The 27,285-nt window shown below is 42.8% G+C and overlaps 1 protein-coding gene across 2 annotated transcripts in view; it reads left to right on the top strand.

Annotated features, from left to right (window-relative positions):
• The window catches only part of sdk1b (sidekick cell adhesion molecule 1b), a 305,535-nt gene that overhangs the window by 250,193 nt on the left and 28,057 nt on the right, over positions 1 to 27,285 (top strand). For both annotated transcript variants that reach the window (XM_061829010.1, XM_061829009.1), the window contains 8 exons: positions 4,142 to 4,263; positions 4,367 to 4,479; positions 8,356 to 8,506; positions 11,357 to 11,591; positions 12,395 to 12,510; positions 16,115 to 16,301; positions 18,619 to 18,717; positions 24,017 to 24,211. In XM_061829010.1, the coding sequence (XP_061684994.1) occupies positions 4,142 to 4,263; positions 4,367 to 4,479; positions 8,356 to 8,506; positions 11,357 to 11,591; positions 12,395 to 12,510; positions 16,115 to 16,301; positions 18,619 to 18,717; positions 24,017 to 24,211 (1,218 nt within the window). The remainder of the gene's footprint in view (positions 1 to 4,141; positions 4,264 to 4,366; positions 4,480 to 8,355; positions 8,507 to 11,356; positions 11,592 to 12,394; positions 12,511 to 16,114; positions 16,302 to 18,618; positions 18,718 to 24,016; positions 24,212 to 27,285) is intronic.

Raw genomic sequence — 27,285 nt, 5'->3', positions numbered from 1 at the left:
ACCAGTTCATGGTGAACCCTGCCTCTTGCCCATTGATAGCTGAGATAGGCTCCAGCACTCCCCGCGACCCTCGTGAGGATAAGCGGCAAAGAAAATGGATGAATGGACAGTAAAATGTATGTGATATACTGGATGTTTGTTATTGATGGACAAGAACTGCCCCAGCAGCATTGCTGAAATCTGGTCCAAAATTAGGAGCTTTCCAGACTACAGACCCGAGTTCCCACTGGGGGAAAAAAAGGGGTTATCCAGAAAGCCAGGAAAAAAAAATCACGAGCGGTTGTAACGTTATTGATCAGGAATTATGTTTTTGATTTCAAGTCAAAATTAGATTGAAACAAATGAAAATTGTCTAAAAAAAAAAGGCTTATTGTTTACTTTATGAGTCTTATTTTAAGTGTAATCACATTACTTTTAAATTAATTACTTTTAAATTTAAATTGAATACATTTTTGAAAATGAGACAAATATTCTTGGTAGTTAGTTAGTTTGGCTGGTTGAGAGCTGCTAGGTGATTGTTACTGGTAGTTTAGAAGACTTTTATATATAAACTCTTGAGAATATGTTTGTTATTATATTCTTGACAAAGACGTGGCAATCACATAGTGGGAGTTGTTTTTCGAAATGATTCCGCCGCGTTCACTGGCGGCCAAAATACGTCGCGCGCCCCGACAGTTCCCTCTCATCCGTTACTGCCGCAGAGATGGAGCAATTAACAAGGGTCAAACATGATTAACGAGGCTCGCTGCCCACAATTGTCTGGCCCTAATGAACTTACATTGCAGCGCACTTCTCTCACCCCCCCCCCCCCCAAGGCATTTATCTTCTCTGCACTGCATAGTCACATCATATACTTACTCCAAAAAAAAAAAAAAAAAAGAAAAATGCTCAGCCATAGCCAGACTTCGAGCTTTCTGTTTTTCTTCTTCCTGGTTTGCATCTGTGGCATTTCTAAGAATACATTGCTTGTCAAAACATGCTACACTGATTATTATTGCTGTCACGGAATTATAATCGAACATAATCATTAAATCAACGTAAGGGGAGGGGGGGGGGGCAACCGTGTTGAGCGTAATCATTATAAGCTGTGGACCAGAAGTGATGTCGAAAGGCCAAGCGCAAAGTTGAATTGCGTCGCCTTGCAGATTGCAAAGAGTTTTGGATTTTTCAGTTTCTATAGTATTTGTCTGTCCCCGGCGCATCTGTTTTTAGTTTTTTTTCAACGCATTATAAAACCATTGTAATGGCTGGGAAGTATTTAACCACCTCTTCCCTCACTCATGTGGAGCCTGACTGCATAATTGTCGCTTCAAGATTGAGAGTCTGGATGTTTTTTAAACAATAGCAAAGTTCTATTAGAGCCATCTGAGTAAGTCTTTTTTTTTTTTTTTTAATGTATTGCTGTAATCTTTCGATGCACTGAACTGTGTCAGACAAAAATGTAAATACGGGCATATTCATTTCCTTGAATTGCCAGACCCCTTAAGCGAGTAAATGAAGGCAGATGCAAACGTTTTAAACCGTGTATATTTTTTGGAATATATTCTAAACAGTATCTGACAAAGAAGATATGCAGATTTAAAAAATATAGCCAAGACTATTATCTTGGGTTTGTTTCTTTAAAGCCTCCTCTAAAGTCGAAGTCTCCTAAACCTGCGAGTGGTCATTTACATGCAGATGACAGCCAGAAGGTACAACAAATTGACTCGCGGTATTCCAATCACAAGTTTAATCAGACTCTAGCCTTTTTTGCGCATACTAAGCATTTGCAACCTGACCTGTGCGTGCTCACAGAAGACTTTTGGGAAGTACAAGTAGAACTAAAACATTGATTACTCGTTCTTTGATGGTGCAGCTGTGGGAAAAGTACACTGAAACCGTGAGTCACTCACATTTTTGAGACTTTACCGCTTTCTGACCACCATTTTATTTTTTTGTATCCAATTAAAATGGAGAAAACACAAGGAAAAAAAATGCTATCTCGGGGGAGACTGTCGACACGTTTATAATCATGTAGGTATTAAGCTGTAAACATTAAAAAAAAAAAAAAAACATCCCCAACTGTGGCTGAGAAGCAAGAAAACGATTCTTATACATCACACATCAGAAGGGTGGAGACACCCTGCCAAGATTAGAAACGGAGCCGCGTCTTACCTAGCGGTCCCTTCTTATTTTAATTTACCATTCAGAAAATTGGTTTTCCGTGGAGGCATTCTCACAATTTGTAATCAGAAGTCGCCAGTCAAGCGGGTACATCTCGTTGCAGAACGCCGTGTGTAGTAATCGGGAAAATGTCGGGATTTCTAAGACATACTGTATATGTGTGTGTTTGTGTACGCATGACATTCAAAGCCTGAAACACTTTAAAAAGCATAGGCTCAAGGCAAGGCAAATTTACTTATGTAGTGAATTTCATGCATAAGGTAACTGAATGCGCTTTAAGGGATTAAAAGCATTTAAAAACAAAGAAAAATATTTTGAAAAAAAAGTACAGAAAAGTAAAAGACACCTTACTAAAATTACTGTCGCGAACCTCCGGTCACGGGGGCGGACCCAAATGCAGGACTTCGAGGCAAAGTCATAATGTTCAAAGGGGTTTATTCCGGAAACTGGGTCATACATGGCGTAGCATTCCGACACACACAGAAACGCTAGGCTAGGCGGGATCCAATTGACATACAGCAAGGTTTTGATGACTCTGAAGCAAACTAACGAACTCAACAGGACAGGATCAAACTAAAAGGCACAGAATCACTGTGACTAGTGTTACTCTAACTTACGCGTAGACGCAAAGAGTCCCGCAGGCAGTGAATGCAACTCGCTAACGCAAGGCAACGAAATGGCAAATGCCAGTGACAAATACTCCAACTTAAATTGCTGTCTAATTACAGTCCCAATGTGAAACAGCTGTGAGCGGTGACAGGTGACACTGCCCAGAGCAGTGACCTGGCCACGCCCATCTTGGGAGTGGCCTAGTCTTGCTCATGATAAATTACTAAATCAACGTCTACAACTCTAAAATGATTTTTTTAACAAAGGGTTAATGACACTGCACTTACACCTATTCTGTTAAAAAAAAATAAGAGTGCTTGAAAAATTGCAGTTATATTGTGTCAATGATTAATCTCGATACAGAGGGGTTTACTCTACACCAAGGGTGCGCAAACTTTTTTACCCCAAGATCTACTTTTCGGGGGAGGGGGGGGTGATGCTCCCAAACCGTTTTAAGGTTAACATTGCCTCCTATATTTAAAATACAGAATTAGCTTTTTGTGAACTGTTCTGTGCTTTCATCCTGGATCAGACTTATGCCAAGGTGGAATTTTAAAATGACACACCATCTTATCCTGCAATTTCTACTTTGGCTTGTGACCAGACCTTTCCCACTCGGAAAAGAGAAATTCTCGTCCAGTTTAACCACTTTTTCTTTGATTATTTACATACTCCTTTCTTTGATTATTTACATACTCCGACAGTCATTGCATCTTAAAGCAACAGCTTTTCTTTTTTTAACTGTCTCCATTGTTATTGAAAGTAAACATAAGCAGCATGTCTACCTCGTCTTTGCTCTACGTTGCCCAGACTGTGTTGCTAACTAAAGCAGCGGTGGTAGATGCTGTCATTATGAAAACACATCGATGGGCTGCGTAAGTACTGTAACATTTGTAATTATGAGTGTACATCTTTAAGAGGGGGTAGTGGAGGGTGTAAGGTAAAGTAGGGAAAAGTGAGTGTGGCGAGCAGCGGTCATTGTTAGAGAAACGTCCGTGTGCTGCCTAAAAGAAACCAGTGGCTTCTTCTTTTCATTTTTTACAGTACATATGTGAATTGTGCCACTGGATGTAACAACCAGTCATCCCTCACTCATTGAATCACATTGCAAAATGTCACAAATTGTATAGGTGTATGTTATACCGTCAATTTGCATTGTATAAATTTTTTCTTGCGCGCAATGCAGAATATCTGCGAAGTGACTGCATCAGCGATGCACAATTGCGCTTGCGCGCAGTTGAGAGGGAACATTGGCTGACATCTTTTTTTTTTTGGCACGCCGTCCCGCGATCGCATTGAGCACCCCTGGTCTATACTAAATGGCCTCTTTTTTTTTTTGTCACTTTAATGAACTTTCTATGCGCTGTAGAACTTCCCGGCGCACCCTCCAACTTGGTCATCTCCAACATCAGCCCTCGGACCGTGACCGTGCGCTTCCGGCCCGGCGCCGACGGGAAGACCGCCATTTCGCGATGGATCGTCGAAGGCCAGGTGGGCACGCACGCCTCTCTGACGCAATCGCGCCAAAAAAAAAAAAAAAACTGATCATCCTTGAAGAGCCCATCAAACAGCGGCGCCGCTTTGCTGCTCACAGGTAGTAAAGAAGGATGGCACCGAGGACGCGTGGAGGGTTGTTTACCAGCTGGAAAACCAGGCGGGCGCTAACAGCCTGGAGATCCCCGACCTCACTCCCTTCACTCAGTACAGGTTAGCAGCAAACACACACACACACACACATGCTGTCTCACAGTAGTGCCATCTCATTTATATAAAGTTATACACACACACACACTCACAGGGCGACTCTCTCGCAAATGTTACTGTCTGGCAGTTTTTGCTATATTGCAAGCCTTGGGTGAAGTCAGATAAATCACAGAGACAGTTCCATATGAGACTATTTTTGTTTGTCAGCACCTTCACAGCTGCTGCATGCAGATCCTCATTACCCTCCTGCAAATAGCGAGGAGGGGGGGGGGGGCAGGAGAGAGGGATGAGCGAGCAGGAGAAGGGAGAGGGAAGAGGAAAGCCGCAACCGAGGTCGTTATAGAGTAGACCGAGGGCCGTGGAGGTAGAGAACGAGTGAGACGTGACACTTGGCTAACTCCAATTCCCCCCACCCTCCATAGGTAATCACAGAAATGAAAATAATCTGTCAAACCGTTGACACGTATGTCGACATTTATTAACTATTACAGGGAACGCTTTAGCAAATATATGTAAAATTGTTGATAACTTCCCATTAAGGCATAAAAGCAATTAAACACTCAATCTGAACTCTAATAAGAGGTTTAACTATATCATGGAAATGCCACCAACACTGTGCAGAGTGTTAATATTACCTTGTAGTCTAAGTCGGAATGTATGCATCATGTTGTTTTTATTTTTATGTTAACACAAAAATGTGATAACTTGTTGTGAATTATATTTATCCTACATACACAGTGAAGAAAATAAGCATTTGAACACCCTGCTATATTGCAAGTTCTCCCACTTAGAAATCATGGAGAGGTCCATTGTGAGAGAGATAATCTAAAAATAAAAATCCATAGATCACAATATGTGATTTTTTTTTTGGACGATTTATTTGTATGATACAGCTGCAAGTAAGTATTTGAACACCTGAGAAACCAATGTTAATATTTGGTACAGTAGCCTTTGTTTGCAATTACAGAGGTCAAACGTTTCCTGTCGTTATTTAGCAGGTTTGCACACACTGCAGGAGGAATTTTGGCCAACTCCTCCACGCATCTTCTCTAGATCAGGCAGGTTTCTGGGCTGTCGCTGAGAAACACGGAGTTTCAGCTCCCTCCAAAGATTTTCTATTGGGTTTAAGTCTGGAGACTGGCTAGGCCACGCCAGAACCTTGATGTGCTTCTTATCGAGCAACTCCTTGGTTTTCCTGGCTGTGTGCTTCGGGTCATTGTCATGTTGAAAGACCCAGCCACGACCTTTCTTCAATGGTCTGACTGAGGGAAAGAGATTGTTCCCCAAAATCTCACAATACATGGCCGCAGTTGTCCTGTCCCATGTGCAGAAAAGCACCCCCAAAAGCAAGATGCTACCACCCCATGCTTCACAGTAGGGATGGTGTTCTTGGGATGGAACTCATCATGCGTCTTCTTCCAAACACGGTTAGTGGAATTATGACCAAAAAGTTCCATTTTGGTTTGATCTGACCACAAACCTTTCTCCCATGACTCTTCTGTATCATCCAAATGGTCATTGGCAAACTTAAGACGGGCCTTGACATGTGCTGGTTTAAGCAGGGGGAACCTTCCGTGCCACGCGTGATTTCAAACCATGACGTCTTTGTGTGTTACCAACCAAGTCACCTTGGAAACGGTGGTCCCAGCTCTTTTCAGGTCATTGACCAAGTCCTGTGGTGCAGTCCTGGGCTGATTGCTCACCTTTCTCAGGATCATTGAGACCCCACGAGGTGACATCTTGCATGGGACTCCTCTCCGATTGAGATTTACCGTCATGTTTAGCTTCTTCCATTTTCTCATGATTGCTCCAACAGTGGACCTCCTTTCACCGAGCTGCTTGGCAATTTCTCCGAAGCCCTTTCCAGCCGTGTGGAGTCGTACTATTTTGTCTCTGGAGTCTTTGGACAGCTCTTTGATCTTGGCCATTTTTACAAGTTCGAGTCTTACTGATTGTATGGGTTGGACAGGTGTCATTATGCAGCTAACAACCTCACACATGTGCATCTGATTCAGAACAATACTTGGAATGTCTATATGAAAAAATAAATATGAGCAGAGAGCACGTCATCCATGCGCAATGTTGCGGAAGTGTCAATCGACATCTAAGTGGTCGCCATATTAGCTCCACATTCATTCCGTGATGTCACACTGTGACATTCGCCATTGAAAACACGCTGTGCCACCTACACTTGGAGACGAACACGCCCCTTCTGACATGGAAGCTCTTTACGAAGATATGTTTAGCTTCTTCCATTTTCTAATGATTGCTCCAACAGTGGACCTTTTTTCACCAAGCTGCTTGGCAATTTCTCCATAGCCCTTTCCAGCCGTGTGGAGTTGTACAAGTTTGTCTCTGGTTTTTCATTTTCTTCTTTCACAGCGGAAATCCATTTATGATGAAAATTTCAGACCCCCCTCCATGATTTCTAAGTGGGAGAAGTTGCAATACAGCAGGGTGTTCAAATACTTATTTTCTTCACTGTATATTTTTAAATGTATTTAGTTTAGTTAAGCAATGTCATGCAATTGTAACTTTAACGCCACACGAGGCGAATATAGATTGATGGTTTTTCTGTTGCATACGAAGGTAAGAAAGCAAAGACCTATAAATTTGGTGGTTAAACGAGAAAGGACAAACGAGACAATCGACTCAGAGCCCCAAGTTGTGTTCTACATGCACTAACAGATGAATTGGATTTCCGTTCATTTCGATGGTAAACATCACCTCGAAGCGGAGACAAATTAAGGTTGGAGCTGAGGTGCCGCTACATTTGCGTGTTTCTTTTTTTTTTTTTTATATATCTGCCGTTCATCTGTAATGGGATGATGACTTCATGAGTTGTGTACACACAGGTGCACACAGGGGGATTATGTCGTCGTACCGCGCACCGCTGGGACGTTTGATGAAGTGGGGCGCTTGTATGTTGATTCTTATCGCAATTTCAGCCCCGTCTCCCAAATCCGCAGCACAGGCGCTCGTTCTCATTTTCGCCAAAGTCTTTCCAATCAGAAGCGTGGCAGCGTTTGTTTGGGCGGCAAACTCTCCTCTGTGAACGCTACGGATACGTGTATGCTCATCGCGTTTGTTGGTTCTGTCCCCAGCTGCGTGTAAAGGTGTGATGCATGTGAATTGGATTGTGTACAATATATGCATTGTTTGGAAAAGAAACTAAACTACAATTCCCCACGTGATTCTGAGCAGGGTAAAACAAATGATGATATAGATGTATAGTTTCGCAGCTATGATTTAAAACAGAGGCTATTAATTGTTTTGCATTATTTGTATTTTTATTTACTGTATTTGATATTTCATTATGCATGAATATCTTTTTTTAAATTAAAATAAAACAGATTAATATGTTATTTTTATGTATTATTTCAGATCTTTTATCAAATTAATTCTGTATTTGCACTTTTCATTATTTATCAATAGTTTTGTTTTCTTGGTCATCAGAATAAAATGTGTATTTGCTTTTTTTTTAAAAAATCATTTATTTTGGTGTACGATTCACCAAGAGTAGAGAGAAATAGTTTTAAAGCTTTTATTTAAATCTTTTAAGTGGTTTTCTAATTTATACACTTTATCCATTGATTGATGGGATTATGATTTCCGTTACTTCGGTGCCATTTACTTTACATTTAATGTTAAATCATACATAATCAGTGACTCGTTGCACACTAAAAGTTGATACAGAATCTTAATTTTTTAATATATTTTGTGTTGTTTTTATTTAGTTGTTTGTTTAACAGCATATCCCAACAAACAACAACATATGACATAATTCTGTTGTTGTTTTTATTCTAACGCAAACTCCACAAATTCCGTCTGTTGCAGTACTTCCTCCTCCCTTCACCTTTGTTTTGTGCGTTCTGGCAGATTTCGGCTGCAGCAGGTGAACATCGTGGGGTCCAGTCCCCTGAGCGGCCCCTCCAGGCTGATCCAAACCTTACAGGCGGCCCCTGACACCCACCCGTCCAACCTCACCGTGCTGTCTCCTACGCAGACGGGCCTCCGCTTCAGGTGGAAGGTACTCACATACAAGCTACTTACCTATGAATAATTGAACCACTGCCCCCTTAAAATAATAACAATCATATAATAGTGTAATTACGTAGAAATGCCACAATGTGATGGCAAATTACTGATTTTGTTAAAAAAGAAGTTCTTCAACTCACTTCAGCTCTGCCTTACTTAGCATAAATGGTTTCCCATCTTAGAGGGGATTTTCAAATGGAAGAAGATGGCGGTTTTGAGGCGTCAACAAGACGGCATCAAAAGTTTTTTTGTATCTGAGAACGTCAAACAATTCTGGCCACAGATTAGGAATGTCTTGCTTCTCCGAGTCTGTTTTGTTATCATTCTTGTTGCTCCCCAGTTCGCTTTCCTCCATGTCAGTCCCGTCCCTGTTTTTTTGACCTCGTAAGTCTCCGAGATCTCCATCAAGCAAGCTCTCAGACGTGACGTTGACTTTACTTCTCTCGATTTACAGCATGCTTTTTTGACGCTGTCATAATCTGTGGAAGTTGAAAAACAAAAATAAGAAACCTAGATGGCGGCACTGTGGATTAGCTGGAAAACGTTGGCCTCACGGTTTTGAGGACCCGGGTTCGATCCCGGCCCCGCCTGTGTGGAGTTTGCATGTTCTCCTGTGCCTCTGTGGCCTTTCTCCAGGCACTCCGGGTTTTCTTCCACATTCCAAAAACATGCAACATTAATTGGACACTCTAAATTGCCCGTAGGTGTGATTGTAAGCGCGACTGTCTGTCTCGATGTGCCCTGCGATTGGCTGGCAACCAGTTCAGGGTGCACCCTGCCTCCTTCCCGCTGATAGCTGGGATAGGCTCCAACGCTCCCCATGACCCTTTTGAGGATAAGCGGCTAAGAAAATGGATGGATGGATGGATGGATGGAAGAAACCTAGAATGACTATGTAAAGAATAGAAAGTACTGCTATGTAGGAAATAAAACGTCAACTAAATAATATTACTACTCAAGTAAAAGACCTGAAAAATTCTATTCATCTAGAGTGATTATTTTGTATTTGTATTTGTACTTTTTTAATGTTCTTAAGAAGTTTTAACAGTTATCGTTACTTGTTTTTTTTTTACGGGTATCTGTATTTATTCTTTTCTGACCACTTCAGACCAAATATTTGTACTTTTATGACAGTTTCCCACCGCCCAGTTTCCCTCTGCTGCTTATTGGCGCAAACCCTAATCCTGTCAGTCATATCACAACATTGTTATTTGATCTTTGTCATCCTTTTATCCTTTCTCCCTTCTCTCGCTAACAGCGCAAACGTGTTAAGTACAGAAATTGTCCTTTTCAGTAATCGGAACCCGAGAATGCCCCGTCACATCAAAGAGATAACGTGCAGCAAACCGTGCAGCTTGGCAATCTTTTTTTTTTTTTATTCTTTTTTTTTTTTAATTCGCATGCTACCACGCAGCATCCTCAGCTCACCCAAGGCCGTCTGCACACAGGAGAGACACATTCCAAGGGCTGTTATTCCATAGGGAAAGAAATAAAAGTCAACTTTGATGTAAACTGTAATAATAATCAGCGTCGGATGGCCGCGATCGTCATCCGTGGCCGTGGGAGCTCTTTTACGCGGCGAATGGATGGTAATAAATTATGACAAGGTGGAGAAATTGGGGTGACAAAGCATAAAGGGCTGAAGGGCGCGTGAGGTGACACTGACGGGAAATGAGCGAGGGACCGAGCACAAAGACGATGATGAAGGGTGAACGGGACACGGGGGGGGGCTGATCAGGAGATGGGATGTCAAAGGGGAGAAGATTGCAAGAGGTTTTTTAAGATCTACTTACGATTGTCATGCCATCTGTGTCATTCAAATGACCACAGGAGCGGAACGTGTCCTCTTTGTGCAGGACTGGCAACTTTCCATTTTGCTTCATTTTAGTGTTCGTGTTCTCGTCATTTTTGTTCATTCAACTTGTGCCCAAACAGTCTTTTTTTTTGTCTCTCTCTCATAACAATTTTTGTTTGAAGAGACTGCGAGTGGATCTTATGGATGTATTTACATTCACCAACAAATATTTTAACTTTTTTTTTTTTTTTGCTGTTTTTAAAATACTTTTTAATTTATTTGTGTGAAACTTCCTGTTAGTAGTTTGGATTAATGAGCATTTTTTAATTATATATATATATTTATAGCATACGTAATTATAATGAAATTTGTCCCATGATGTCATGATAAAACAAAATAATCAAATAAAGATGTATGAAGTGTAACTAAAAAGGGTACTAAGTCAATAAATGTAATTTTTGAAATCATGAAAAATATATGAGTACTAACATAATAGTTCTTGACCAATACTTAAAATTTCATTTTGTTGAAAACATATAATACATATAATTACAAAACATATAATTTCCAAACTTCCTTGTTTACAAAAGTGGTGAACAAGTTCACATTGAAAAATTCATTGAAAGACTGAACAAAGAAATAAATTAGTGTATGATAAGACTTCAGTTAAGTAATTAATAACTAATAAAATCAAGAACAAATACTTGCTTTGTTAAAGAATTATCAGAAAATGAATTTTTTTTAAATCCTGAAACTAGTAAATAAATGAAATGACACAAAGATGTAAAATAAATACATTTAAGAAGTAAATGCAGTCATTATTGTCAATATCTCAAATCTAATCCAATTTTACTCAGTTTTCCATATTTATGTAGACCCATAATAGCCAAAAAGGGGTTCACAAATACCATAAGTATAACAGAAAAGATTTTAAAAAAGAAAAAAAGTCATTCAAAGACTTGTAAAACCTTCAGAGAAAATACTTCAGCTCAAACAGCAAACATATTGAGTTGTAATCATAACCCCCCCCCCTTCAATGCCCTCCAGCCTCTACCCCCGTCCGAGTACAACGGCAGCCCGGAGACGGTAGGCTACCGGCTTCGCGTGCGCAGGACGGACGGTCTGGCGGAGGATCGGACCGTGGAGGTAGAGGGGGCTGCAGGCGAGGTCTCCGTAGAGGGCCTGGACCCGTGGACCCACTACCGGACTCGAATACAGGCCTACAACTCCATTGGACCTGGCCCGTGGAGCGACGCTGTCTCCGCACGCACGGCTGAATCTGGTAAGAAGTCAGAGAAACTGATTAACTGAATGTTTTCCTTTGGTGTTTGTTTTCCCTAAATTATCAGAGAGATAACTATGTCATGTTTGTTTTCCACTAACACTTCCAATTCCATCTCATCCATTGGAAAGAGCGTCCCTTAATGGGGGATGGGGGTGGGTGTCTTACGACACCACCTATCCCCCCCACATACAATCCCGTCCTTACGTCCCATTCCAAAGAAACTCAATAATTTGGCTACAACAAATAAAAAAGAAAAACATGGTCTCCTTGGCCCTCAGGCAGTTCCACTACCACTTTCCAAATGAATGGAATATTAATTTTGGACTCATGTTGGCATACAGTGACCTCGCTGCAATCCCAGATACTGTTCTGTTTTGCATTCCAAAAGAATGATACCATGGGTGATTTGGGGCGTGCTTCCAATTTGAAGCATAATTTGCTGAGTTTCTCCACACCAACTCGGGCTAAACCATCTTGACCAAGCCTTACTTTTATTTATTGGAAGAACTGATGAAGCCAGCTCAGATTGGAGGCAAAACGTCTTCTAACACAACCAGAACAGTCCAGTTGCGATCGATTCGGTACCCTGAGAACACGCAATTCGGGATCTAAGTGAACCAGACGAACACACTACCTTATCCTCAGATTGCCTCCTTCTCCCCTGTACTCTTTACTTCTCGCTCACCTAGGGGAAGACTGTCAGGGGGATGGTGCCGGTGATTCAGATAAAGAACCGGATTGATCGGTAGCGTGAAGTCGCACACACTCAAATGTGTGTATATGTGTCTGTGTCCCCGCAGTCCCGTCAGGATCTCCTGTCAATGTGACTGCTGATGCCGTGAGTTCGTCCAAAATTCTGCTCATGTGGTCTGCCGTCCCTCAGGCGAGGCGGAATGGGGCCATCCTTGGATACAAGGTGCACATGACACAACAACACACCATTAACTCTCTCCTCCACACACCCCCAACGTCGCACAGACACCCGAACTCTGACACGTCTGTGGGGAAAAAAAAAAGAGGTAGACATGATGTAATGCCCAGTAACTCCAGTCGTGTTATTTAAACATAACTTCAAGTTGCTGCAACTTTAAAGGGCCACTCTCAAGAAATGTATAATTATTAGTATGTTATTAATGAAAAAACAGCAGCCGGTATGGACCTATGCGTTTTTTCACCACAAAACATGATTTTGACATGTATGGCTTTTTGCAACTCCCGACCATGAAAATCCTCTCGAGGGATTTCTTTTCGAGAAGAAGCAGGAAGTGATGTACATGGCAGGACCCCCCCCTCAAGCAGACTCGTTTCTTTCTATTCGTTCTACCTGCGGGAAGGTAGCTCGTTGTTCCTTCGTTTTAGCCGAAATGCCGGCTCGTTGCATTGCTGGATATTGTTTAAACACTCGGGAGGATGGATTTACCCTTCACAAGTTTCCAAGAGACCCGGTTCGTCATTAAAAATAGATTGCACGGGTGCAAAGGACGAGAGCTTGGGGGAGAGGACATAATCCTTTCAAAACGTAACAAAAGATCCGCGTCTGTAAGTCAAAGGTGCTAAATGTGTCGATGTGCCCGTCGGCGCTGTGTCCGGTTGCTCATCTACGCCGCGCGGAGGTGAATCGGACGGAGAGGTGGTTTGGCCGCATCCAGTTTGGGCGTGATCCGCATATCATCTAAATATGATTCGAAACAATAGGCTAATATTGCCCCGGTCACTACACTATTGTGAGATGTTCTCTTCTTTGAAAAGAGCTTCCGTGTCCCATAGTAGCTACAAAAAAAATACTAATAGTTTGGGGGGGGGCGTAATCCTCTGAAAATGTAACAAAAGATCCACGTACGTAAGTCAGGGGTGCTAAATGTGTCGATGTACCCGTCGACGCCGAGCGTGGCTTCGGCCGGGCTGGCTCATACATACCGTCTGGGAGTCTGTAGTTAGTTAGAAGTGATCCGCATATCATCTAAATATGGCTCCGAACAACAGGGTGATATTGCTTGGGTCACGTCACTCGGTTGTGAGATCTTCTCTTCTTCGAAAAGAACTTCCGTGTCAGAAAGGGCGTGTTCGTCTCCCATAGTAAGTGGCACAGCGTGTTTTCGTTGGCGAATGTCCAGGGTGACGTCACAGAAGGGAGATGTGGCCAATATGGCTGCCACTTGGATGTCGAATGACGGTTACGCAACTTTGCGCATGGATGACGTGCGTGAATAATGTCTGTATTTTTCATTTCAATATCTATTTTAGAATGTTTATAGGCATGACACTTGGGCTTTAACAAACTACAGTACATGCATCCTTTCTGTCTTTGTCAGGTTTATTCGTTTGTGTGTTACTTCCTCTCTAAAGTTAGATAAATTGTGACACCCCCCCCAACCACCCACCCGCCCACCTATTCACAGACATGGAGAGAAAACATAGGTGAGGCTTCAAACCTCCACCTAGACGTGTAGAGAGCTTTTCTGCTTTCACAGAGATAACTTCCCATGATCTGAACAGACATCAATCTTTCGTTATCTTCCTTTTTGCTCAAAATGTGTCTGTCACTGAGCCGCTTTATGCGTGACAAACTTATAAATACGTCATGAACTTATTCCAAAATGCTACTTAGAAAAAAAAAAAAAAGAAGAGGAAGCAGTTACAAGGCCATAAGACACGGCAAGATATATCGGCATGACAGAAGTGAAGATGAAGACGATCCATCATTAGCGTGTCAGCCACATTAAGAAAAATACAATCTATCAAAGCTGCCCAATGTCACAAACCTCTTCATCGAGATCAGGACGTAGATAAATAGTAGAGGTAGACGAACACAAGACGTAGTCATCTTTTCCTTTTTTTTTTTTTTCTTTTTCCGCCGTCACGCGCCGCACTGTAACCGCTGCTTTTCGCAGCCTCCCCCTCACATCCCCCCCGAGGGTTTATTATCATGCACGTCGTCGTCGTTGTTTTGATCTAGCACAAAGAGATGACACGTAGCTTTGTTGTCGGTGTTTTTGCGGCGGCGGGGAAGAACAAAACTATTTTGGCTAATGCGATGTTGAAATTGTGTCTGTGTCTTAATCTGCAAAGGGAATGAATAAAGGGGGATTTGTTTCCACTTGTGTTGACATGCTCGCGTTAATATGCAGGAAACAAAGTAACGACGGCATCCATTGTTTGGAGATTTAAAAAAAAAAAAAAAAAAATAGAAATCTGCTTATACAATCCGTTAGCCCCCCGAGCGCCTGGCACACTTGCATTGTTCCCTGGTGTGTGTGGCAGCGTGCGAGCATGCCCACTTGCGCTGAGAGACGACAGGCGACTGCCAACAGCGCTCGCTTCCGTTCGCCATTAGACGGCCGATAGTTTCTCCTGCCAGCCGCCACCAGCGCCTCCTGACTTTTCGCTCGGCGCTCCCTTCAAGTCACGACTGACATTTTCCTTTCCGCGCTCTTGTAAGGTGAGGCAAAGAGTTTGAGAAGCCTGGGGAGACTTTTTTTTTAATTTATTATTATTATTATTATTCACACGGAGGAAGAGTGGACACCACGTCTGCTTCACAATTCTGAGGTTCTGGGTTGGAATCTTGACTCGGGCCTTCCTGAGTGTTCTCGCCATGCCCGTGTGGGTTTTTTCAGGGTACTCTGGCTTCTTCCTACATTCCAAATACACCACCAGGCTCCGCCTTTTGAATGCAGATATTGAATACTACTTTTTATACACAGCATTTTCTATACAGCTTTTGATTGCAATTTTTTCTTTTCTTTTTTTTTTTTTTGTTCAAATACAATCGTGGTTTGTTTAAAATGTACTTATAATTCTTAGATGAGTTTATCTCAATATAATTTAAAATTTCCCACTTTTGTTGTTGACATTATTATTATTATTATTATTATTATTATTATGTGTTGTGCGTGTTTTACAGTGTATATTTTTAATTTTAATTTTTTTAGTTTTTCATCTCACAAGTATTGCATCTTGTCTTGTTGTCAGAACAGGTATCACGCAAGGGTTCCGATACCAAGAAAATTTGAAACATACATTTTTTTTTTTACTTGAAGCAAATATGTAAATCATTGTACATTGTTTTTGAAACATTTGTTGTAAGGTGCTTAGAGGTGGTATCATTTTTCTTCTTTTTTTCACTATTATGATTATTCTTGTATTCCCTTTAAGGTATTTTTTTTTTTTTTGCTCACTTATGGGTATGAACTTGGTTGAGAACGACCTACTAGATTAGATAATTGGAGATGAGACAAACTCTCCTATTCTGTCATTTATAAAGGTATTATTATCCCACTGTCAATGAATGTAAAAAAAATATATATCTCCTTTTTTTCTCGTTTCTTTCTCTGTTTGTATATAAAAATGTGGGGGGTGGGGGGGATAATAAATAAATAAATGTTGGATGATCTCTCTGTATTGCAAATTTTCACCTCAATAGCAGGGACATCTAGAATGCATTCCCCGCAATGAACTATGATTCACTGTATATGTAATTTTTTTTTTCTTTTCCCCCCATTTACCCCCCCAATGTTCAGGTGTTGTACGCCGAGAAGGACTCGGAACGTCCCCCCAGCGTTCTTCTGGCGGAAGGCGAGAGGAACGCGTCGCTGCTTCTCGGCGCGCTGAGGAAGTACACGGTATACGCGCTGCAGGTGTTGGCATACACAAGGATGGGTGATGGACCCCCCAGCAGCGCCGTGCTACTGAGGACCAAAGAAGACGGTAGGGCCCCTTCCAGCAAGTACAAAATTGAAATCTGTGGTTGTCTTATCAGGAAACATTTTGGATGCAGCACATATTATCATTTTAATGAACCCGAAACGACATACTGCAACTGTGAGGGCATTGCTTTGGCTGCTGGAGCTACCTCCCTCCATCCATTTTCTGAGCAGCTTATCCTCACGATGGTTGCGGGAGTGCCGGAGCCCATCCCATCTGTCATCAGGCAGGAGGCGGGATGCACCCTGAACTGGTCGCAAGCCAATCACAGGGCACATAGAAACTAACAACCATTCGCACTTACAATCACACCTAAGGACAATTTAGAATCTCCAATTAATGCTGTGTGCCCGGAGAAAACCCACACGGTGACGTGGAGAACCTGCAAACTCCATACGGACTGGGCCGGGATTCGAATCCCGGTCCTCAGAACCATGACGACCGGGATTCGAATCCCGGTCCTCAGAACCATGACGCCAACGCTCCACAGCTGTTCCACCGTTCCACCAGTGCCACCCACTGTAGCTAGAGTATATTATAATAATACAAAGAGAGGAACGGATGAGAAATAAGGAGGAGAGTTTGGCAAGTTGAAAGCTGATTGGAAATGATTTATCAATGCATCAGGGATCCATCCGCTCTGAGCCCCTTCCTTTTTGCGGTAGTAATGGATGGGCTGACAGATGAGGTTAGATTGGAATCCCCTTGGACCATCATGTTCGCAGACGATACTGTGATCTGTAGTGAAAGCAGGGAGCAGGCGGAGGAACAATTAGAAAGATGGAGGCACGCACTCGAAAGGAGAGGAATGAAGATTAGCCGAAGTAAAACAGAATATATGTGGGTGAATGAGAGGGGCGGAGGAGGAGGAGGAGGAGGAGTAGCTCCAGGGAGAAGAGATAGCGAGGGTGGACGACTTCAAATACTGTACTTGGGGTCAACAATACAAAGCAATGGAGAGTCTGGTAAGGAAGTGAAGAAACGGGTCCTAGCGGGCTGGAACAGTTGGGGGAAGGTGTCTGGTGTTCTATGTGACAGAAGAGTCTCCGCTAGGATGAAGGGCAAAGTGTATAAAACAGCGGTGAGGCCGGCCATGATGTACGGATTAGAGACGGTGGCGCTGAAGAAACGACAGGAAGCTGAACTGGAGGTAGCAGAAATGAAGAGTGAGCAGGTTGGATAGGATTAGAAATGAGCTCATTAGAGGGACAGCCAAAGTTGGATGTTTTGGAGACGAGGTTATAGAGCAGACTTCGATGGTTTTGGACATGTCCAGAGGCGAGAGAGAGTGAGTATATTGGTAGAAGGGTGCTGGGGATGGAGCTGCCAGGCAAAAGAGCGAGAGGAAGACCAAAGAAAAGGTTGATGGATGTTGTGAGGGAGGACATGAGGACGAGAGGAAGATGCACGAGATAGGCTTTGATGCAAAAAGATGTCACGCTGTGGCGACCCCTAACGGGACAACCTGAAAGGAAAAGAAGAAGAAGGCAACGGAGACTCTCTACACTTGATGTGTTTTTTAGCCACAGTAACAGGAAATTATACACGCAGTGTATTTGTACTTCATCTACGGCATGTAGATCCTCCTATCCACCTATTTTGGACATGGGCTTTCGACATTATGAGAACATGTGTGATGATAATGGTAACGTTCAATAGGAGCACTTTTGTTCAAAACCTTTCGAAGAATCACTCGGGCCCGCGTCAACATCTCATCGAAAGTCAACCTAGAAGAGTAGAGGCGCCATTTTCGGGGTGCCGAAGGAAGCGTCAGAGCGCGCTTGTTTGTGCGCGCTCGCGTCGGAAGAGGCACGGATCTGCGCTAGTAACCACCACGCCAACCTCGACTGCACTTTTTAAATAATAGAACACAAACACACACACATGACTGAACACTGTCACAATTGAAAGGTTTTTCTCATTTCAGGGTGGAACCCTCAACAAGTCAATTTGTCAGAGTATAATGAACCTGCATTGTGCACTTGTGTGTAGGAGTGTGTGTGTCTTAGGGGTGCACGTGGGTGCATGAGTCACAGTGACATGTATTTGATGGCGCGGAATATGTACTTCTGTCAGGTTCAAAGGCAGACGCCGTGAGGTTAAATGAAAATCACATTTTCTATTTTGTGCGTCTTTTAGAGACACGTCTTAAAAATGTATATGACACTCATTCTCTTCTGTTCGCGTGTGTGTTGAGGGCAAAAGCCGGCTCACGTGTAGTCGTACGTTAAATGTAACTGCTTGATGTGGAAATACTTTGTATGTTATTAGCGGTCCGCTCGACTGCCAATTGTCATTTTTATTTTTCTCGCCCCTTTAGTCCCAGGACCGCCTGTCAGGGTGGTGTTTCCGGAGGTCCGCCTCTCGTCAGCCAAGCTAGTGTGGGAGCCTCCCACAAACCCCAACGGGATCATATTAGGTATTGAACACGCACACAAACACGCAAACATGCAGACACGCGCATGACCAAGCGTTGTCACACAGCAGTTTCCTTTAGTGGAGCTTAAGGACAAATCTGCATTTACAAAGTCACTCACGCAAAAACAACAAAAGGTGACATTTAAAAAGTAAGCAGCTAACGTGTAAATGGTTGTATTTTTAGCTTTTTGCTTAGCCGTGGCAGTCATGTTTTTATGTCATATAAGTGTATATAACACCAAGACTATTACAGATGAATAGCGGTACACTCTTATTGATGTTTTTTTTTTCATTATTATTACTATTATTCATTGTTAGTTTGCGCATTTGCGTCACATGCAAGAGACACAATTTGTTGCCAGGCAGAATTCACAGGACAGGATCCTAACAGCCTACAGGACAGCAACACACTAAAGCTCCGTTTGGTTCCTGGTGGCCACGGCAGCCCCGCTTTTAGGCCACCTTGGACATAAAATTGGATGATGATGAAACAATGTAGGGGGATGGGCAAACGTGGCCGTGATTGGCTGACCTTTGAGATGTTTACATTTTCAAAATATTTGCCACAGCAGTCACAGTAGGGATGAGAAACTTTGTAGACTGTAGTAAAGCGAGGTACCGTAATTCCCAGCCTACAGAGCGCACCCGGTTATAAGCCTCACCGAGTACGTTTGTAAAGGAAATACCATTTGGTACATACATAGGCCGCAGCTGTGTAAAAGCCACAAGTGCCCACATTGAAACCAAATATAAATGAGGAAAAAGTTGCATTATTAAAACAGCAAAATTTAAGGAGACACAATGTAGCTATCCAAAATAAAACTTATTCACACCAGCTTCATTTTTTTAATACAGACTGTAATTTAGTCACCGGTCCTATGAATCGTTTAGGTAGAAAAATGAGACAAAAAGAAAGTCTTGAAATATATGCGCAATACTATGAGGATCATTTTACACGTATATAGTCCCGTAATTCCCGACCTACAGAGCGCACCTGGTTATAAACCTCACCCAGTACATTTGTAAAGGAAATACCATTTGGTACATATGTATGCCACAGCTGTGTAAAAGCCGCAAGTGCCTACATTGAAACACGAGATATTTACAAAGAAAGACGGTACACAGAGAGTTTAACGCTAGTGCCGCCGCGCTAAAAGGGCCGGTTAAAAAAAAAAACATACTGGTAAAAATCAGTGAGACACGACAGTAACACGCTAGCGCAGCGCTAACAGCGCCGGGCCGGTAAAAGTCACTTCCTCGGCACTTATATTCGGTCTCGCACTTACCTTTTCCGCTCGAGTGCCCCCTTGCGGCCATTAGAAAAAATGCACAAATTAGCCGCATCACCGCATAAACCGCAGGGTTGAAAGTGTGTGAAAAAAGTCGCGGCTTGTAGGCCGGAAATCACGGTCCTCGCAACCCGACCTGACGGGACATACTATGATAGCGTGTAATACAAACCGGAGACGGTCTGGAGCCTGACAGAAAGTATTTTATTCATATTATATTTGATATTTTATCACCCACATTCATCTCTTCTAAATCTAATGCTAAAATAGTGAAGGTTTGTGTTTTTGTGTGTGAAAGATTTTTCGAATGTTAAAAATTGGGCCAAAGTTAATCGAGAATTTGGGTCTGAAAGAGAGTGGGACTGACATTGTTAAGTATTAATATAATGTTTGTTATATATATACACACACACACACACACTCAGGAGCAGATTAATGGTGAGGTTTCAGGCGTGCAAGTTCATTTGGAAAGCAGATGACATACGCGTTTGTGTGCGTGTGTTTCTCTGTGGTACAGTTAGTATCCGTCTGCGTCAAGGGTGGAGAAACGCTTGTCCTCTCAGCGGGGCAGTGATCTGTGCGGGACGGTGTAAACGATGCACCAGCTTAACGTTTAGAGCGATGCCGCTCGCCAGCAGAAATCGCCCACGTGGCCCGCGATCCTGCTGTGTCCTTGCGCGGACACGCGGCGCGCGTGTGTGTTTACGAACGGAGACATCGGGGCGAAGTCCACATAAAGTGTACAATCTCATTTGGCGCAAGGTGCCTTTTGTGAATAATAGCTGCTGTGTGCCCTTGAGCACTGTCTCCATCCTGGTGCTGTACAGTACTACACAATATAGTCTGCACTGGTTAATCACTAAACAAAATTTAATTCCATCCATTCATTTTTTTGTCCCGGACTTATAGATTTTTCAATGTTAAATGCATTTGCTCAAAAGACTTTTGTTTGTCAGTCCATACTACTATAATCCCTACAAATTGGATTAAAAAGATTTATTCTCTTTTATGCGTATCAATCGACCATATTTCCGACAAGATAGGCAACAGATGGATTATTGGCTTTTTTTTTTTTGTAGAGTGGTGTTTACATAACAGGAATAACTGCTCTATTATACTTTTATTTTAGTGTAATTAACTTTCTCTCCTGGCACTTTCCGCATTATTATTTTTTCAGGGTTTATTTATTAAGACCAAAAAAAAAAAGTCCTATTCTGAGAAGAATTGTGTAGAATTCCACAAAAAAAGTGTTCTAATTAATGCAAAGCAAAAAGAAAATACTAGTCGTGCTAGGTTGAAATCTAATTATATTATGATTATTTAATGAAAAATTTCTCCTGGGCCTTATTTTAGCATTTTAAATCAATAGAAACATTGCATTTTTATTAAGAAATCAAAAATATTGTTTTGTTGCAGGTCTCTGTTATTCAATAATAACTGAAGCATATCAAATAAAATGAAACATTATTCAAATGTTGTACAATTATTAATTTGGGCAAAATCCCCATGAGATAGCAAAAAAAAAACAAGAAGACTAGTAATATTTTTGTTTTTTGTTGTTTTCTTAATGGCAGCACAGTGTAAAAACTGGTGGAGCGTCTGCCGTCACAGTTGTGAGGACCAGGGTTCAAATCCTGGCCCCGCCAGTGTGGAGTTTGCATGTTCTTCGTGTGAATATGTGGTTTTTTTCCGGGCACTCCAGTTTCCTCCCACATTCCAAAACATGGAACATTAATTGGACACTCTGAATTGTGATTGTGTGTGAATGATTGTGCTGGCAACCAATTCAGGCTGTACCCTGCCTCCTGCCCATTGACAGCTGGCATAGGCTCCAGCGCTCTCGTCACCATTGTGAGGATAAGCAGTTCGTATAATAGATGGATGTTTTCTTAATTCATAACTTGACTCAAATGGTTCAAAACAGATTTTGTTCAAATAAACACTTGTGAATAAATCCCGTTTATTAACAGCCATAAAAGCATCCCAGTCATCACAGGAACCACCTTCTCCATTTACCATTGAATTATAATCCTGCGGTTTAAAAATATGTAACTGTTGCGATGGGTAGTAATAGAACTCTTGAGACCGTTGGTTTGTTTTACACTCCGGGTCAAGATAAGTACGGTTCATAAGCTAAGTGCTGATGAATGTCAGGGTGTACGCTACAAGACATCCTGTATGTTCCTTGACGTAGAACGATGTTAAAAATACCCTCACAAGCATGCAAGCTTGTTAAATTGCAGCGGTTATGAGTATTTCATGAAGCATACAAGCGCAGCCAAGCACGCTGAGCTGCTAGCGTCGCCGCCGACACACATTTTGCCAAAAGCCAGCGGGCTGCATGAAATATTTATGCACTACATTTTTCCCATGTTGGGGGGGCGTTTTTTTTTTTTTTTACGAAAATGACACAATCCCCTTTTGTAATGGAGATTTATCCGCATAGATCTAATCGCCGGGGATGTCCCGGAGATATTCCGTACATAACTACGAGCTGCGAAAGTGATTGTTTTGATGCCGCCGGATTTGCCATCTCGCGGTTATCCGGTAATCTGCCTCGACCGACGCGTACGTTGAGCAAACAATCGGACGATCTGATAAGATTATCACGAAAGGCGAGCAGATTAGGAGGCTGTCAGAAGATTATGGTTGGAACAGTTTAACCAATCGCGCTGAGCCTGGTCTCACCTGAATTGAGTAGGATTTTCAGTGTAAAGATACGTACCGCTCATTGCGCGAATGCTCACAGCCAAGCGTTCGCCACCCGATTTATTTATTTATGTAATGGAGGGGAATGGTGGCTGATCGCGGTGCCATCGTTTAACCGATCCCGGTTCAATCCGAGGCCGAAGTGCGGTTACGTTCTCCACGAGTGAACGAATATTGATGAGATTTTGATGCATTCGCGCTCACGTTTAGAATCTTCACTGATGCTCGCATGCATGTTTTGGGAGGACCCCCACTATTGCCCCGCCTCTCACATTCACCCCGTGTTAACCTTTACAGACTAGGAAACCAAATAGCTATATTATGCACTGTCATGTCTTTCTTCTGAAAAATATCCACATTCCAGCCTACAAGTATTCCATTTCCAACTTAAGAAAACAAGTTAAAGTTTATGTAATCTTTTCCAAGTGAGCCTAAATTCTTAACTTGTTATTTCCTATTTTCAAAGTTTCTCCATTTGACGACCACGCTTCAATTTAAAAAACAGAAAAATGTTATTCCGCTGGGGCGGCACGGTGGAGAGCATTTGCCTCACAAATCTGAGTACCAGCCCCGCATATGTGAAATTTCCATATTCTTCCCGTGCCTGCGTTGGTTTTCTCGGGGCACTTTGGTTCCTCTGACATCCCAAAAACATGCAACATTAATTGGACACTCTAAGTTGGCGCTAGGTGTGATTGTGAGTGCTGTTTGTCTCCATGTGCCCTGCGATTGGCTGGCAACCAGTTCAGGGTGTACCCTGCCTCCTGCCCAATGACGGCTGGGATAGGCTCCATGACTCCCGTGACCCTTGTAAGGATAAGTGGCGAAGAAAATGGATATTCCACCGAGTACTTGTGCAAGTAATTTGGAGTACTTTTAACTTGAATGCCCATTTTGGGCTACTCCACCCATCTCCAGAAACCACATATTTCCAAACCAATACAAACCGAGGACCCCCTCCCCACGCAAGGTGCAGACATTTCACTAATTAGCTTGACTGTGTATTGTTCATAAGACATGCTTTTGTGTGTGTGTGTGTGTATACATGTTGAGGGGTGTTCGTGTTATTCCATGCCTTGCTGCACTTGACAGAAAAAGAGTGCACACGCTGATTCCCAGCCAGAGGTAAGATGAGAGGTTGTACATGTAAAGTACATGAGAATGTTAGCGTGTGAATGATCTTCCGTTCTTCCTCGTCGCAACGATTATTTCCTCCACTTTTTGCCATTTCCAGCACGAATTTCCAAAGACCTCACACAACACCGACGACAAATTTTCCTCCCTCCCGTTGTTGCTTTCCAGGCTACCAGATCGCCTACCGGCTGGAACGCAGGGACACTCAGCAGTGGACCACGGTGGAGGTGGGCTCCAACGGACGCCAGTTCACCGTCACGGGACTCACCCCAGAGCAGGCCTACGTGTTCCGGCTAGTGGCGCGCACCGCCGTGGGTTGGGGCCAGGAACACGTCGCCGTGGTGGTCACTACGGAGCGAAGAGGTAAAAAAAAATTTTTACCCACCGTTCCGCCTTGAGAAGCAAGACTCACACTGAGGTCAAAGCCTGTATTTGAACCGTGAACTTATGAATTCTGAAGTAGACGTGCTCATCACGTGGCACAGTGGCTCAGCTGGTAAAGTGTTGGCCTCACAGTTCTGAGGTCCTGGGTTCAATCCCGGCCCCGCCTGTGTGGAGTTTGCATGTTCTCCCGTGCCTGCGTGGGTTTTCTCCGGGCACTTCGGTTTCCTCCCACATCCCTAAAATATGCAACATTAATTGGACACTCTAAATTGCCCCTCGGTGTGATTGTGAGTACGACTGTTTGTCTCTATGTGCCCTGCGATTGGCTGGCTAACAGTTCAGGGTGTACCCCGCCTCCTGCCCATTGACAGCTGAGATAGGCTCCAGCACTCTCCATGACCCTTGTGAGGATAAGCAGCTAAGAAAATGGGTGGATGGTTGGATGGATGGATGTATGGATGGACATGCTAACCACTTGTCCACAGTACTGCCGGTGAAAAGATTTCCACCTTCTGAATCTACTTGATTTATACCACAGGTGTCAAATTCAAAGCCCGGCTGCCAGGTCTGGCCCGCCACATGATTTTATGTGACCCGCGAAGCCAAATCTAGAGTGTCAATTTCAAATTGTCGTATATCATAAATGATCAAGTTGAGATATTCCAAGCATTTTTGTGTTACTAAACCTCAGTAGTTGAAAATCACATTATCTTTGATTTCTGATTCCAAAACTATTGCAGAAATTGATGATGTAAATATGATGAGATGATTAAATATTTGTATTCCACAGTCATAACGGCCCTCTAAGGGAAACCGGAACAACAATGTGGCCCGCGAGAAAAACAAGTTTGACACCCCTGATTTATACTGTTAAATACACTGGGAGCCTATTCAAATGCTTGCTCGCTATACGCTTTAGGGAAGAGAAAAGACTTGTAATTAACGCTTAATAAAGGCAGCCTAATGGAAATTCTGTCACATCTTAGCTGTCAAATGTGCTCTTTCTTAGTAAAACTTGTATATATATATATGAGAAAAATGTGTAAAAAAATACAAGTGTCAGAGTGAAATTATGCATTCACCTTCAAAACGCTTCTACCCATATAAAAGTTATGTGTCGCCTGCACAACATCTCGTCGCGAAGAAATGCGCTCTCTGCAATGGAATCTATGTGCAATTAAAATGATGCACAGGAAAATAAAACAATGTTCATCGAGGCAGGTACACCGAGCGACACGAAAACGAGGCAGCACGCAGGCCCGTCAAAGTGGAAAGCGGCCGATCCGCCGGAAGCGACAGCGTCTTTTAAAGCTGCTTCCGTTCATAATGTAGAAAATATCACGCGGCGTCTACATTCGCCAATACACGTGTGGTACGTGCATCAGACGCCCGGCGATGCTTTCAGCTTAAATTGGCAACACAAGCAACAAACATGCTTTGAAGCACTGAACGTTTTTTCCACACGACAAGTTCCAACCTTGACTCGGGTAGTTAACACTTACTTTTCAATCGAATTGATATTCATTTCAGTATAATAGCAATAATATCCAGTTATTTATGTGCAGATTTCCATTAGGACTACTGGCTTTCTTTCATTTTGTATTAATGCAAATGCGACTTTCTCCCCTTTCAAAGAATACAGCAACATTTAACACATTTGACTGTTTTGCCAAGCTACCGAAACGATCACCGCGTCGTTGTTGATGCCGCGTAATCGTCTGTACGTTGACGTTTGTGCGTGTGTCTTTCATGTCCAACTCGTCTAAGAAGTCAACTCTCTGCGTTGTAAACTAATTTAAGTCTTGAATGAAAGACGGGGGAGGGCAGAACAATGGAACAAAACAGGTCGAAGCTGTTCCTTGCGGTTCAGGTGACTGGCAAAGCGCAATGCAGGAGAGCGTGAAAAAGGAACTGTAGAAATAATAAACGCCGGTCCTGTTTGCACATGATGTCCTCAGAAGCTACCAAAGATGACAAGAATCGATGTTTTCGTTTCATTCTTGTTTGTGTCATGAGCAAGACTTGGCCGCTGCGACTGCTCTTGGCGGTGACACCTGTCCTGCCCTGAGTTAGTGAGTTGCATTCACTGACAGTAGAATTCTCCACCACTGAAAATAGTGTAGTGTTGAGCTATCCTCGTCACAGCGTTCCTGTGCCACCACAGTTTAGTCGTGTCTTAGCTTATGTTTCATAGTCAAGTTCTTGTTCATAGTTTGTCTCCTGGTCATCAGACTTTGCTGCTTTGTTAGTTTGCCCCAGAGTCATCGGACCCTGCTGTATGTCTTTTGGATCCTGCCTAGCCTAGCGTTTCTGTACCTCTGCCTTCTCGGACTGCTTTCGACCGCAGCTTTGAATATAGCTACGCCTAACATCATGCCCTCATCTCGGAGTCCTGCATTTGGGTCCAGCCCGGCACCGTTTCTTCATGTCAGATTGCATCAATCGTGTTTGCATATCCGAAGACATAAAAAGACCTTTGTAGCAAGTTTGGGTTCAACCCATCATGGCATCAACCTGTCGTTCCAGTTTGTTAGTTATTGCAGCATACACAGGAAGTCCCCTAACCTGCTCTCTGGGTTTAGTCACCGGATGTCCGGCATAATGCTGACGAAATTTGGGTTGATAGGATCTCGTATGAGTAACGTCACTGTTTTGTTGTGCAACATTTTTAGTACTTTTGGAATTGATAATCCATCACCTGAATTTCTAGTTCCTCCCCATAAAATTGTCCCATGAGTCAATAGACAGTAGTTAAATAACAGATCTTGGCAGTATATTCATCTTTTAACTCAGCAAACATAGTAGAATTCAAATGATATCAAAGCGTATTACGTTAAATCCTAACATTCAACAGTTAAGGGATAATGCCTCATACTAGCGCTATCGCCATCTCTCCTTCACTCTAATTGAATCAGATATTGTATACACACACAGCGTCACTGTCTGCTTTTCTCGGGAACACCTTTCAGTGCTCGGCTGTTCCACTTCAATAGCGTAACGGCTCATTCACAATAACCTCATTGAGAATTCATTCAGATGGCGGCGAATAATCC

The sequence above is a fragment of the Syngnathoides biaculeatus genome, chromosome 9 (genome assembly GCF_019802595.1).
Source record: "Syngnathoides biaculeatus isolate LvHL_M chromosome 9, ASM1980259v1, whole genome shotgun sequence".
NCBI classification, from domain to species: Eukaryota; Metazoa; Chordata; class Actinopteri; order Syngnathiformes; family Syngnathidae; genus Syngnathoides; species Syngnathoides biaculeatus.
This window is presented reverse-complemented; position numbering and strand designations above follow the sequence as displayed.